This window comes from Patagioenas fasciata, chromosome 13 (genome assembly GCF_037038585.1).
Source record: "Patagioenas fasciata isolate bPatFas1 chromosome 13, bPatFas1.hap1, whole genome shotgun sequence".
NCBI lineage: Eukaryota > Metazoa > Chordata > Aves > Columbiformes > Columbidae > Patagioenas > Patagioenas fasciata.
In genome coordinates, this window is record NC_092532.1 from 15634523 (window position 1) to 15649751 (window position 15229).

The 15229-nt window shown below is 54.6% G+C and overlaps 2 protein-coding genes across 3 annotated transcripts; one reads left to right on the forward strand and one right to left on the reverse strand.

Annotated features, from left to right (window-relative positions):
* Positions 1 to 1635: 1635 nt before the first annotated feature.
* On the reverse strand, positions 1636 to 7491 carry LOC136107512 (C-signal-like). Its single transcript, XM_065848604.2, has 6 exons — positions 7314 to 7491; positions 5128 to 5179; positions 4085 to 4275; positions 3073 to 3231; positions 2672 to 2782; positions 1636 to 1952 (listed from the first exon to the last, which is right to left on the reverse strand). The coding sequence occupies exons 1-6, from the start codon at positions 7458 to 7460 to the stop codon at positions 1839 to 1841; spliced, it is 774 nt and encodes a 257-aa protein (XP_065704676.1). The 5' UTR covers positions 7461 to 7491; the 3' UTR covers positions 1636 to 1838.
* A 4142-nt stretch (positions 7492 to 11633) lies between these two features.
* Positions 11634 to 14146, forward strand: LOC136107376 (C-signal-like). Of its 2 annotated transcripts, none has more exons than XM_065848392.2 (6): positions 11634 to 11952; positions 12302 to 12353; positions 12584 to 12771; positions 13053 to 13211; positions 13531 to 13650; positions 13933 to 14146. In XM_065848392.2, exons 1-6 carry the CDS (start codon positions 11806 to 11808, stop codon positions 14035 to 14037), a joined length of 771 nt encoding a protein of 256 aa, XP_065704464.1. In that variant the 5' UTR covers positions 11634 to 11805; the 3' UTR covers positions 14038 to 14146. The 2 variants fall into 2 exon arrangements, with proteins under 2 accessions (XP_065704464.1, XP_071670510.1); XM_071814409.1 differs by having other exon boundaries at positions 11647 to 11699.
* The last annotated feature ends 1083 nt before the right edge of the window (positions 14147 to 15229 follow it).

The window sequence follows — 15229 nt, forward strand, 5'->3', positions numbered from 1 at the left end:
GATGCCCCATCCCTGGAGACATCCCAGGCCAGGCTGGACGGGGCTCTGAGCAACCTGAGCTGGTGAAGATGTCCCTGCTCATGGCAGGGGTTGGATTGGATAAGCTTTGAAGGTCCCTTCCAACTGTAACTATTCTATGATTCTGTGTTTACCCCCAGATACTACTGTGGCCCCACAGGGGCTGGTGGAGGCAGTCTGAGCTGCTCTGGGTGACAACCTTCCCACCCATGCTCCCTGGAAGTCCCCAGATGTGTCCCTGTGTCCTTTTGCAGCCCCTATGTGAAGGGTACCTGAGATGCTCCCTACTACTGGACCCAGCAGCTCCCCAAGGTCCAGTTGGTACCTGGTCCCCAGCTTCAGAATAGAGATGGATCAGCTGCTAAAAAGCAGATGTATCCTAAATTATCCTTGCTCTGTCCCAGCTTGCCCATGCTCCCAGGGAGCTGCCGGGTGGAGCTGGCATTTCCCTGTGCTGCAGCCCAAGGAGAGGACCCAGGGCAGGGTGCTCAGGTCTGTGCATTGCCATCACGGTGGGCAGGGGGGGACGCTGAGATCTGACACTGCCCAGAGCCGGAAGATAAGCCTGACACAAAGGGCAAAACCGGCAAAAGGGAGTAAGCGAGGCAGGAAACATCAGGCAGGAGAGGAAACAGGGAGATAATCAGTTGTATGAGCACAAACACCAGGAACTTGTGCAAAGGAAAAGCCGACACCACTTGGCAAGCACTGGAGAGGGAGACCTGCCCATCTGCCCTCTCACTGTGGCTTCTTGAGGAACACATGCCCTGGAGCACCTTAAGGTTCTTGGACATCCCTGGCCACCAAGTTACCAGGACTGGCACAGTCCCTGGCAGCTCAGAGCCAGCATGTCCCTAGGGTAAGGCTTGTCTTGGGGGGCAGGATGGGCTACTGAGGAGCAGCTGGCCTCACTTGGGAAGGCAAAGCACTCACCAATGGTGATTCCAAATTGCAGAGGTCCAAGGTGGGACATACTGACTTGAAAAATGGGATTGACTGACCTGCTGCCACTTGGCTCTGGCACAGCAATCAACCTGTTGTCCCAGCACCTGAAGGGAAGGCCGCTGCACTTGGCTTCCCACTAGCTGAAGCTCATGGTGCGTCAATGTCCAGCAGCCCCTCGAGGTTTGTTCTCATCCCTAGCACCTAGGCTTCTAGTAAGGCCAGAGTGGACCTCACCGGCAGAGCTTCCCATTTCTCTTCCCACAACTTTTAACACAACCGGGACACACAAGGCCACCCACGTCCCAGGTGACCTGCCCACACTGTAATGTCCCACTTCCCAGAGGGCTGGAGACACAGATTTGCCAGCCTCCCAAGCTCAGTCAAAACCTCACTGCCACAGCAGGTGGGCAACTGTCCTGTGTCATCAGCACTGCAGACCACCAGCCAAGCAGATGGAGCTTGTCCCAGCTTCCAGCAGTCCTGTTTCACCTCACATTCCCAGGGCAGCAGCTGCACCTATCTCACAGGGCTGGCAATGGTGGGGGGCGCTACAAGCTGCCTGCAAGCGGTGGTAGGATCCAGCACACGGCACGGGGCAGAAAGGAGAAACATGGAGCAAGATGGCCATGGAGCCAGCTCCAGGCCAGGACAGAGTCAGTCTCAGTGCAGCCATTGCAGCTTGGAGAAGGCACAAGTACTAATTGACTTTATTTATTAACAAGGTGAAGGCAAGGATTACAAGCTGCCCTGCACACCCGATAGCGGAGTCCCAAATAAGACCCTTGCACACCCCAGAAAGCTGGGCATCCTGGTGTTTTGGGGCACCTGATGAGCCCCCTGGCACTGCGAGGTGCCCTCACAGGGACAGAGAGCAGTTACCAAGGAATAGCTTTCCCTTCCCAGTTGAGCAGGGTCCCACTGTGTTTCTCAGAGAGGATGGGCAGTACAGACAGCAGCCCCCGCACGCTTGTGTCCACCGTCAGCTCAGCCTGCAACGGGCACAAGTGAGGAGAAGGACTGAGACCCCACCGGCATTCCCAGACACCCCGACACCCCACCGGCACCCACTCAGCTTGTGCATGTTGGCAGCCGGGCTCCTTCCACCCAGACCAAGCAGAGAGCCACAGAAGGTGGAGTGGGTCTGGTACACGGGATGGTTGCGTATCTGCATGCTAACTGATGGTTTGGATGGAGATGCCTCGGGCTGGGAAGCCAATTACAGGTTTAAAACAACAGGACACAAAAAATCCCTGATGAAAGCGTGATGCTACATGCAGCCTTCTCAGAACTCCAGAGTTGCAGGGACCATCCCAAAACCACAGATTCTGCAGGATGAGGTGAGCTCTCATGGAAGTGCAGCTCTTCGAGGAAGGCAGCACAGGATGGGATGGTGTTGCTCCTCTCCTCCCTGCTCTGTTGGATTCAGGTTCTCTACAGCCTCTCCAGGCTGTCCAAAGCCATTTGTCCCTCCTGCTCACCACAGCCATGCGCTGATGCTACTTCCTGGAGAGCACCCACATGGTCTCCAGGGGCCCAGCACAGATGCAGTAAACTCACAGCCTGAGAGGCAACTCATTCTCACACGGATCCCTCCTCCTGAGAGACATCCCAGCCACCCACGGCACCTCCCATGCCGCTGCAAGTTTGTCTTGAAGGCTCAGGTCCCACCTGTGGGTTCCCCACTTCGACCTGCTCAGCCAAAACCCACCTCCTGGGTGCCCATGTCGGTTTTCACCCAGCCGGGGTGAAGTGCCACACAGAGGATCCCGGCTGCCTTGTAGGTCAGAGCCTGGCACTGGGTGAGCATGTTGAGTGCAGCCTGGGGAAGGAAGGAAGGATCAGCCACGGGTAGTAGAAAGCTCCATGCCCCAGTCTCCCTTTCCCATCCCTGCCAAATGGCAAGGAAGAAATAGCAATGCCAGGTCTTCAAGAGACAGTACCTGTGTCCCCTAGGTGGGTACCAGCTGGGCATGGAGATCGCCAGGGAGCTCGGGCAGTGATCGGCAGGGATAAGTCCCTCCATCTCACAATCCCAGGTGCTGCCCTGGCAAGGGGCAGCTCCAACTCCCACCAAGCTCACGAGCGTGGGCAGGTTCCCAGTCTCTGTACCTTGCTGCAGCGGTAGGAGATGACTGGCTTCAAGAAGGACTCAGGAGTTTTCTGGATGGACCCCATGACGCTGGAGATGTTGATGATGGCTGCCCTGCTGCAACTCAGTCCCTTTTCTGTGCTCTCCTTGGCAGCCTTCTTCAACAGGGGCAGGAACGCCTGGGGAAAAGCATCCTTGTGAGATGCCTGTGCCTCCAGCCAGCCTCACTTAGGGCAACTGCAACCCTGCCTGCCTATGGCAGGGAGGATGAGGAGGAACAGTGGGAAGCCAAGAGAGCCCAGGTGTTTTGCTGCAATGGCCCTGCCTGCTCCCAGTTAGCCCAGCACAGTGCAGTGGGGCTACAGGGCACTTGGGTTGGGAGCACAGCCCCAGCACTGCCCCAGGAAACCTGGCAAACCTCCCTGAGATAGAATCATAGAATCATTTTGGTTGGTAGACACCCTCAAGATCATCAAGTCTAACCATTAACCCAACACTAACACTAAACCATATCCCTAAGAACCTTATCTACACATCCTTTAAACCCCTCCAGGGATGGTGACTCCACCACTGCCCCAGGCAGCCTGTTCCAACGCCTGACAACCCTTTCCAGAAAGAAATTTTCCCTGCTATTGAATCTGAACCTCACAGACAACTTGAGGCCATTTCCTCTCGTCCTATCACTTATTACTTGGGAGAAGAGACAAACACCCTCCATGCTACAACCTCCTTTCAGGTAGTAGTAGAGAGCGAGAAGGTCTCCCCTCAGCCTCCTTTTCTCCAGGCTGAACCCCTCCAGTTCTCTCAGCTGCTCCTCATCAGACTTGTGCTCCAGACACTTCACCATCTTTGTTGCCCCTCTCTGAACTTACACCAGTGCCTCAATGTCTTTCTTGTAGTGAGGAACCCAAAACTGAACACAGAATACAAGGTGAAGTGTATCCATTGTCACCATAGACAGCCCACTCTACCCTTAAACTGGTCTAAATTCCCCCTGCACGGTGAGCTCTATCCCCAGAGCTTCATCCATACCTGGGCCATCAGCATTGGCCCCACTGTGTTAGTCTTGTACACATTTATCATATCTTCAGCATCTGCTGTTGCCAGCGACGCTGTGGGGGTGTAGATGGCAGCATTGTTGATTAGCAGGTTCAAGCCCAAGCCGTCCAGCTTCCCCTCTACGATCTTTGCTGCATCAGTAATAGCTGAGGGATTCAAAATATCTGCGGTGGAAGAGAACAGGGTTTAGAGCCACGGGGGGCCTGGGAGAGGAGGGGGGGTTCAGATGATGAGGAACAGTGATGCATCTCACATGGCCTTCCATGTGTGGGCACCAGATGGCGCTGTGCAACCACCTCTGAGCACCCCGGCACCCAAAGCCCCAACCCTTGCCAAAATTGCCTTCGCCATGCGCAGAGTTCCCCTCCACCAGCACCTGAAGGACCCTGCCCTGGGGCAGCTCAGTGGGCAAAGCCACCCTGGGGACAGCCCTGCGGTGGCAAAATGCTGCTGTGACTCCCAAGCTGTGTCAGGCACCAGCAGGCACAGCGTCCTGTCAGTGGATAAAGTCCAGGCCTGAGCAAGCTCTGGAGAACCCAGAGCAGTCGCGGCAGGGGGGAACGGTCCCCACGGGGGCTGTGCTGGGACCTGCTGTGGGGTGGCTGTGCAAGGCCCTACGGCTCCTGCCCAGGCTCTGGGTCAGTTGTGCAAGCATTTCCACAGGAGATGCCTTCCTCCTGGAGCCCTCCTACCCTGCCTGGGATTTGAGATCAAGGCAGCTCATCTGCGTGGCAGAGCAAGGATGTGGTCACTTGGCTGGGGGAAAGGGAGGGCACACAGGATGGGTCTCAAGAATCTCCTGGTCCTGCGGCCACAGGGCAAGAAGGCTCCAGGGAATGGGGCACTGGGGCTGAGAGACGTCTGGAGAAGCTGGGCTTTTGGCAGCAGGACCTGAAGAAGGTCTGAGGAACTGGATTCCCACATAGAGCCTGAGGGCAGGGAGGGAAGGAAGAAGAAGTGCAGCGAGTGTTGCCAGTAGCCACAAATTCACCAGCTCAGAGGCAGAGCGCACCTACCCAGCTTTACAAGAACCAGGTTTGGGTGTTTGGATGCCAGATCTCTCAGCTCCTACAAAAAGAGACAAGAAACAGTGAGCGCGAGGCAGAAGAGACGCCAAGTATCATCCTGGGGCATCAGAAATGGTCCACCCTAAGGGAAACACATTCTGGATGTTACTCAGAGCCTGTGAATGCCTAGACTGGGGACCCACTGAGGTTCTCAGGCCTCTTCTAGGGTCCACAAAGCAACATGCATCCATCTCCTTAGAGTGTGACATGGCCACAGCTGCAAGATACTACAGCCACTTTCCCAAAGGGTCTATGCATACAACCCAGGCAGAGCCACAGCAAAGCAAACCATTAAGGACCTGGGTAAACAGCGTGAACTGGCAGGAGATATGGCCAGAAATGTTTCCCAGAGGCTGCTGGAAGTGAGATGGAGGCGGAACGGCTGTGAGCACCAGCATCAGGCTTGATGTTTAGGGAAGTTGGATCTGGATCCAAACAGCCCAATCCCAGGACCTACTCTGCTCTGGACACTACATCTCATCTACTCAAATGAAATTAAGCACTTTGCACTTTTTAAAAATTTATTATTTTCACCAAACGCAGAGGATTCAGAATCGAAAAGGGATAAAAGCTGAAACTTTCTGCTTTACAGTTCCTAGCAGCTCTTTGCTCTGAGCTTTCTCCACCTACAGCAGGTTTCGGACGACAGAAATGTGAACATTATATTCAATGTGTCCAAAACTATTACTTTTAGAACTAAAAACCTCTTACAAACAATCCCACAGAGAATGCTACAGGGGAAACACAAATCAGTGGCTTCTTGTGAAGTGACACTTCCCCTAGGACTTGTCCTACCAAGGTGGAGCAGGAGACCTGCTGGTACTCACTGTGGTTCACATTCAGTCACCTCTGGGCTTCTCCACCATACCCCATGTTCCCACACTCCCTCCAGGCTTAGGAAATTATGGAAAAATCCATCTAAAAGGTTTGTGATTGCCAACAGGCATTTCTCCTGCCCTGTTTTGCCCAGCTGCTAGTCTCTATGGCCTTGCACCAAGCATAAAGTAGCCTCACGCCCTCCAACACATGATCCAGGCACAAAGGGGCAGAAGAAGCGATGTGGCACGAGCCTGATGGAGAGTCACTCTGTCCACAGTCTCCTGTGGTCATGGACTTCAGCAGCAACACTGTGAAGACGCTGCCCTTGTCCTACTGTGGCTGGACAAGCCTCAGAGAAGCATCTCATTGTTGAGACCAATGTGCATGGATCACCTGGGCGAATGTGGTTCCAGCCCAGCCCTGCAAAAAGTCCTCTCATCTCATCAGTGCCTGAGACCAGCAAGTTGTGGGGGGAAGAACAGGGCAAAATGAAGAGACCCAAGATAGTTTTCTCTCACCAGCTTGGGCACCCCGGGCTGGTAGCAGGGTGGACTCTCACCACACTGGGATTACTCCTGAGCCAGAACAACACTGGCAGTGACCACACAACGGCCATCTTGAGGACTTCCTAAGGTGCGAACCCTGCACACAGCCAAGCTGCGAGAAGATGCAGCCAACCAATCAGCCTGAGGTGGGATCTATCAGAGAGCAAGTGTCTCCATGCTGGTATTTCAGTGGGTCAGCTAAGCAGCGGGAAACCAAAGCTGGGCCTAAGGAAAGCTGGAAGCGCGGCCACGCTTTGCTCCTGAGATTTCCTGCTGAAGCAACACGTGAAAGTCACATTTCAGTGCAGTGGAAAGCAGGGGAGGGAGGATCCCACCACAGCTTTCAGGCTCTGCTTGTTAATGGACTCCCAGCTTTTAGGGACACCAGTAACACATCACAGAACCATCCAGAGCAGCACTGTCACAAATCCCCCAGCTCAGCCAGTCCCAGCCACCAAGTCCAACCCTGCTCAGACCAAACTTTGTGCGAGCTGGCATCGTGCCCACGGGCAAAGCTTTGGCAGGGGAGGGCCAGCTGGGACATGGCCAAGGCAGCCTCAAATCTCCCAGCAGCACGGTTCGGGGGGACAGGACACAGCTTATTCTGCACCCACTGCACAGCAGACCTTCAGAGGACCTTCACACCGGTGCAAACACGCCGTCCCTTGCGACCACAATGCTTTTCTTCACGTTGGTGAACTTATTCGAGCGTGTGACTAACGGCACCTGCCCGCCCCGACCCCCCGCCCCGACCCCCCGCCCCGCTCTCACCTGCGCCCGCGGCCCCTCGGGGTCCCGACATGTCGCAAAGACCCAGGCGGGTGGCCGCGGTGTCGCCAGCAGCTGTTTCACCAGCTCCAGCCCGATGCCGCGGTTGCAGCCGGTCAGCAGCACCGTGCGCGCCCGCCCCGCCGCCATCGCCGCCCGGTCCCGCCTCCCCGCCCCGGGCTGCCCGGGAAGGGCCTCCCAGCCGCGCAAGGGGGCGTGTGCGTGTGCGTGTGCGTGTGTGTGTGGGTGGATGGGTGTGGGTGTGTGTGGGTGTGTGTGTGGGTGTGTGGGTGTGTGTGTGTGTATATGTATGTATGTATGTACGTATGTATGTATGTATTATCCCTCCCAGCTAATATGCAGTACAAACGCACCCCCATCTTGGGGCCCCCGACTGTCCCGGAATCCCCGCGGGAAGGAGCGACGGCTCCCGGAGGGATGCTGGGGGGGGCTGCAGGGACCCCCACCTCTTCCCAAGGCTGGGGTGCAGGGGAGAAGGCTTACAGTATTTCTGAGTTGGTGTCTTCAGCACAGCAACGCCATTTTTCCCCTAGATAGGGAGAAGGAAAGGAAGGAAACCCAAAACTAAATACCCTCATTGAAATAAATAACTTACACTTTTTCTATGGATAAACAACGTTTAATCCAATTCCTTAACTGTATTCCTTAAACACGTGTTCATTAGAGCATAAGCAGAACAGCGCTGGGTGCGCGGAGCATTCGCTCTGCCCACCACGCACACCCTTTAACAATAAGAAGCGTGCTTAAATACAGTAAGGTATTACATATTCATAATAACCCCAGGAATGCCTATACATATTCATAACCTCTCCCCGCTTCTTACTAAAATGAGTCTCAGATAACCATTTTCATTGTCTCCTCCCTGACTCTCCCCGTTGCGCCTGCGCAGTGTGGTGGTGATTTTGAGGAGGGGTCTGTGAGGGCCTTTGGATGAAGGCTCCTTCAGCTTCGTCACAGTGAACTTTTTACCTTTTTGGCTCATGATGATGAGTTGGCTGAACCCGAGCTGCCAAGTCAACCAAAACCAGACTGGCGCCCCCTTTTGCTGTGAAACTTGGCCATCTCCTCAAGGTTACAGCTGGTGCTGTAAAACTTATCTCGGCATTCGATGAGGTTCTGTTTTTTTCTTAACACAACTGGCTACATACAGCTCTAAACTAGACATTCATTAGGTGGCTTAAAGTGTTAGTTCATTAGTAGGCACTTATTATGTGGTTGGTTAACCCTTAAAATGTTAGTTCCCTAGATGAATAGAATTTCATAAACAAGTTTCATAACTTTTTACATAGAACTTAACCAGCTTTTCCTTTTTCCAGGTTCAGAGCCCGTGCCTCATTTGATTGTCAGCCCTTGTTAGTTTAATCTTGTGAGGCTTCCAGAAGGTAAAGAAGAGAAATGAAAACAATTGGGAAAAACAAAACAAAACAAAACAAAACACATAATCACAAAGGTTACCCAAGTGCTTTAGTTTCTTTACAGGCCTTGGTAACTTCCTACTGACTGGTAAAGCTTGAATCTGATATTACTGAATTTTGGAGCTCTTGAATGCATCAATACAAGCATGTTCCACCTGTTTGCTGCCCTCAGCCCCCACCACACCTTGGTGAGCTCTGGTGTCCTGTGGGCACAGCTTTGCTGTCTCTACTGACTCCTCACTGCCCGCTGTGAAAGCCACCTCTACATGCACCAGTCCCGGTGTGGTCCACTTGCCCTTCACAATAGCATCCCATCCTCCTGCATCCCTCTGAAGCAGGACGTGAAGCTGAGATGTTCCTTGTGGAGGAACAAGCCCCAGTGCAGGCTTCAGAATTTCTCCCATATCTTACGTTGTTGTGTTTCTTAGGGTGCCAGTCGAATGTCCAGGTCCTATCAGTGGAGAGGCTGAGCCGTCAGCACTGAGCAGCCAGTTTTAGGAGGAAGGTCATATATTTTGGTTTTAAGAAAGCTATGTTTGAGCTCAGGCTCTCATCCTTAGTCTCTGCACCATCCCATCACAATGGGCTTTCACTAGCCCTCTCCAGCCAAAAAGAAAATGAGTCAGGGAGGGTGGCCATGACCTGCCCAGCTTCACAACACAGTTACAGGGCTGGGTAAGTCTCACCCAACCCCTCGATTAAGAGTTCATTCATCAGTATTCATTCTTCATCAAGTGACTAAGATGTGATGACATGGTCCAAACCAGCCCTGAATACGTTGTGGAACAAAGAGGTGTGATAGGTAGCAGTATCTTTATTCTTCCTTACATAGCAGATTAAATGTATTAAAGATAATTGGGCCATATGCCCGTTTCCCTAGCTGGCAAGGAAAAGCAGATTCCTCAATGTTTTTGTCATTGCCCTTTGTGCAAACATCCAGGTGAAGGTGAGCACACGAGTGTTCAGCAAAGGAGAGCGGAGGAGACGTGACAGCATCTTGGAAAACTGGCTCTGAGTCTTCCTAGTGTGGTGGGCTGGAAAACATCCATATGTGAAATACGGCTGTCAGGAGTTACGGGAGAGGGGTGAACAGGAGGACTTTAATGCTCATCTTAAGGTTGAGACCATCGCTCCTCGCTCTCTTGGTGGCAGGTTGGACTCTGGCTCCTGGAGAAGCAGTGCTTGTTTAAACTCCAACGATCAACAATGCAGCACACGGCCCCAGAGCAAAGTCAACCTCATAAAGATACAGCTCCGGAATCACTGAAGGCTACAAACCTGTGGTGACACAGCAATAATGGGAGATCTAAAACGTTAATGCTTTGTTTCTGATGTTATCTGGTTCTGAGGCAGCGCACGGGTTTCTAACAGGCTGCGTGTGATGGCCTCACCCTCCGCCTAGAAGAAAGGAAGTCTGGAGAAGCAGAGGTCTTGTGCAAATGGCAGATACTGGCAACTATAGTTGTGGTCATAAAATGTAAGATGTATAGAAAAAGTTATTGAATTGATCCATCAGAGCCTGAAAACCAGTCCTGCAATCTGGGAATTGTGCTGAGGTGGGGAGAATTGTCAGGGTTCTCAGGCAGAGATGGGTCTGAGATGGACAGCTGGAACAGCCAGAGCCTTGTACGATTGATGAGTGGTGGGAATTCACAAGGCAAAAGAAACCTCTCAACCCAATGTGGAGAATCAGAAAAGCAGAAGTAGGTCTGATTGGCTCAGGAACGAAAATGGGGAACAAAATGAAATGCGTAGAGCTTCAGGAGAGGCCGAGACTTGTCAGAGTCGAGGAAGAGGGAAGATCTGTGATGTGCTCCCACACACACACTGCAGATGCACAGGAGGGCAGGAGCCGCCTGCTGCAGCCGTGTTCCCACAGACGAATATTTCACCGAGAAGCTGGACAGCACAGCACTGGGAGGCCATCGAAGCAAGAACAGGTCGTGGGATGCAGGTACAAAAAGAACTGTGGGTCCACAAATAGGAGCATTGCTGTGGATTTAGTATCTCATGCTGAGATGCTGTGATGGGATGTGCTAAATTCAGTTCTCTCTCAAGCAGGTATGTGGCGATATTTCAACACCACCACAGCAGAAACTGTGGATGTGCCTCTTGGGAGGCTAGCAAAATGAACTGGAGGAGGTTTCCGCTGTGATTTGTGTCAAGGCTTGCCGGGAGGTCTCTGGGGATCGGTCTGCACTTGCGCTGGAGCAGGAACATACGATGTGCACACGTACCAGTCCCCACGCTGCAAATCTGTGGTATGTTCACTTGAGGTATTGGGCAGCACTGGGCTTCACTGGCGCTAGTGCAGAACTGTCCGTGCGCCATGGCTATGGGGGACGCGGACAATGGGGCTTTGACCAAGGCATTTGTCTTTGCAGGAGAACATCCTGGACACCTGAGCTGTCTGTGCCTTCTGAGCTGAGTGACCACTCAACGTAGGATTGCACCCAAAGCGATGGAGTGCCTGAGCAGCAGAAATGTGATGTGCAGGCCAGGCAGGTCCATTCCCTTCTGCCAGGAGACCACACTGGGTTTGATCTCCTCCACGAGTCTTGCATGGGACAATCAGTGAATGGGCATCGGCTTGGAAGAGGCAAGAGGAAGGCAGAGAACGTCTGCTCACGGCCATCTGAGGCACCACCTGGTACAATGTGGAAAGCCCGACAGCCCACGGGATGCTTGTGAAGCTGTAAAGCCGACCTGAGCCCTGGGGCATCCTGCATCCCTCCCATGTGCTGCTCCCTCCCTCCCTCCTCACCCACAACCGCCTCTCCTGGCCCAGCTGGCCCATAGTGCCTGCATGAAGGGGCCAGGCTGCCTGTGCTCAGCAGAGTTTGTCTGATAAACCCACATGACTTTTGCACTTTGGTAATGAGGGCTGGTTGCCAGCCAGGAACTGTGTCCCGGAGAGTCAGAAGAGCTGGAGATGTTGTACCTGGAGCCAAGGGTTTGTGCAAGCTCTGAGTGGGTGTGGTGAACGTGGAACATGCTATAAAGAAGCATTAGGGAGCCGATCAAACAATGCAAACTGGAGCAGAGGGAAGAGAAGCAATATGGGAGAGCTTTGCATCCGCTCCGTTCTGGTGACTGGGGCCAACCGGGGAATCGGCCTGGGGTTTGTCCGGCAGTTCCTGCAGATGCCAAAGCCACCTGAGCGGGTCTTTGCAGCTTGTCGGGACCCCAAGGGACAGCAAGCACAGGTGGGGCTGGGCTGGGGAGGGGTGGGTGGTGCTGGAGGATGGGAGAACTTGTTGCCAGGGCAGCAGGTTGGGCAGGGAGGGGGTTTGCAAAGGGCTGGAGCTGCAGCTGCAGCTGGGCTGGGACAGCTGTGGGACCAGCTGTGCATGGGATGTGCGGTGGGGACAGTGGCTCGTGGCCTGTGCAGGAGGCACAGATCCCCATCTGATGGGGACAGGGCAGCCAGAGCGGGGTGCTGGGCGCCAGGCAGTGCAGGGACGAGCTGGAGCAACACAGGTTTGCCTGGGAAAGGCTGAGCCTCTGCACAGCCCCTCCTGCCTCTCTGTGCCCACATGGTCCCCTCTGTTGCAGGAGTTACAGAATTTGGCCTCCAAACACCCCAACCTGGTGATCACCCAACTCAGTAAGTACCCCGAGGTGAGGGTCCCTGGCCCCGGTTCCCCTTTCTGCGCAGCACCATGGCTCCCACAGCCCTGGCGAGGACCCGGGCGCTGCGACACCCTGGGAACCCAGCACCGGGAGGGAGCCGTGCCCACGGGCCGAGGGGGACACCGGGTGCTGCTGTCCTGGTGAACACAGGGGGCTCCGAGCCAGCATGGGGGAACAGGCACCCACCTCCCCTGTGTTCTGCAGATGTCACTGACCCCACCAGCATCAAGGCGGCTGCAGCCAGAGTGGAGGAGCAGCTGGGGGGCTCAGGGCTGAACCTCCTCATCAACAACGCTGGGATTGCCAAGATGAGCACGCTTGATGGCGAGACGCTGGAGGACATGATCCAGGTTTACACCACCAACACAGTTGGGCCACTGCTGCTGGGCCAGGTGAGAGCCTCACCCCATCTGGGCTGTGCTGGGGGACAAAGGGCTGGTGGGAGGGGGCCCTGCTGCTGCTCCAGTGCTTGATGGGCTCTTGGTCAGTGGAGCTCATGGAGCCGCAGGCTGGAGCTCAGGAGCTGGAGCCTGATGGGCTGGGGCAGTGGGAAGGGGAGGGAGGATGCTCCAGTGCTGGCGCTAATGTTGCCACCGTGGAAAGAGCTTGTCCTGTTCTCTGTGCTACCTCTGTGCACAACCCTATCTCCTTTCCTCCCCTTCTCTCCTCTCAGGCGTTCCTGCCCTTGCTGAAGAAGGCTGCCCAGGGGAGCCCAGGCACAGCGCTGAGCTGCAACAAGGCAGCCATTGTCAATATGTCCAGCTCTGCAGGCTCCATTGAGGAAGTCTATGTATGGGAACTGGGACAAGTTGTCTCCTATCGCTGCAGCAAGGTACGGCCACGCTGCACTGGGTGTGAGCCCAGGTATTTTCCTCTCTCATCTTGCATGTCTTCCAACCTCACCCTCAGTCCCTGCACCACTCTGCACTGTGACTGCACTCCTGGGCTCCCACCAGTCATTGGGTCCCTCTGATGGCACATTCCCGTGTCTGGACCCAGGTCCCACCTCAGAGGGACCTTCACCTGGGCTGGTCATCCACGTGGGTACAGTGCAGCAGCATCGTGTGCCCCACGGAGCTGGCTCCACGTGCCCTCCCCTGCCGCAGCCACCCTTCCCCTCCCATCACCATCCCTGCCCTGTCTCCCCACAGGCTGCTCTGAACATGCTGACCAAGTGCCAGTCCCTGGGCTACCGGGAACACGGCATCCTCTGCATCACTGTCCACCCTGGCTGGGTACAAACGGACATGGGAGGCCCACAATCACAAATAGTAAGAAAGCTTTTGGTTGAGTTCTGTAAGAACTTCTTTATTTGGGAATGCAGAGGACTGAGCAGTCCCGGACAGGCTGGGCACCGGGAGAGCAATGTGGCAGATGCTCTGAGCTGGGGGCACATGAGGGAAGCGGATGAGAAATGGGGAATTCTCCTTGCCCTGTGCCGGCTTCTCCTCGCTCACTCCAGAGAGCCCCAAGCCCTGAGCAATGATCTGCTCCAGGGCAGACCTCAGCCAGGCCTTTGACACACGGCTGTGTTTCTCCTTCTGCCCCTGCAGACAGTGGAGGAGAGCGTGAAAGGGATGCTGAAGGTGCTCTCCTCTGCCTCTGAGAAGGACACCGGGACCTTCTTGACCTGGGAGGGGAAGGTTATGCCCTGGTGAGATGTCAGCCCAAGATCCCGACAGAAGGTCCTTTGGCTGCTGCACCGAGTAATGCCTGTGTCTTGATAAATAAATTTGTGTCAGTAAACAATGAGTAGCTCTGTTTCAACCTTCCTCTCAATCTCCTTTTCAACTATCATTGTGGGAGTCTTCACTGATGCTTTGGGACAACTTCTCAGAGTTGTTTCTCAATATAATTCAGCTAAGTATGTCTGAATGTCTGATTTCCTCTGACTGGGGACCTGGCCGTCATCCTGGAAGGGCTTTTTCCCCGGGCACAGAGAGGCTCGTCCCACAGCTCTCCCTCTGAATGCCCTCACAACCTTCTCATGCACCAGTCGCTCCACCCAGTGAACCCTTCCTTCTTTATAAGTAGGACCTATGTCACAAAGTTATCACCGATGGCCTCTGGGAATCTCCTGGGTTGCCTATGCCCTGCTGCGTTGTCCCCCCAGCAGAGACCGGGGTGGTTAAAATACCCCAGGAACACCAGCAAACATGGGGCTACTTCTAGCTGTCTCTAGAAGGCCTCATGCACTTGCTCCTCCTGCTCAGGCAGCCTACAGCAGACAGCCACTACAATGATGCCCATCCCAGTCTTCTGCCTTATCCTAACCTAAGAACTCCCAGTTGGCTCATCACCAGACAGAGCTCCTGGTGCTCCTGCTGCTCTCTCACACAAAGGGAAACCCCACAAAGGAGTCCTGGAGCCCAGCTGTTGTCCCAGGAGCAGGGCTGCTGCTCTGTGCATTGTTCTCCGAGCCTTGTCTGTATCCCAGGGACTCGAATGTCTCTGTGTGCGCAGCCCCACATCAGCGGTGGTGGCCCAGCCTCTGCAGTTGGGACCGACAAGCTGACCAGCACATCTGGAGTGCACAAAGTCAGCTCCCATCTGGGAACAAACCCCAAGGACCTCAGTGCCCCCCCATTCTCCTTGGGAGTGGGCAGTGAGGGGGGATTAGCACCCCAAACATCTCCCCTCCCTCTTGTAGGGCAAAACCTGGCAGGATCTCTGTGACGTTGTCTGGGGTCACAGTGGAACATTCCATGTCAGGACAGAGTTCGAGGCCCTTGGCTGAGGTCAGAGAAGGAGACAGAGATCATGGAGGAGATGTTTCCTTCTCACCCTCCTGCTACAGGGGTTAACCAAGAGGGGTGGCAGACAAAGATGGAAAACCTGGGCCCAGGTGCA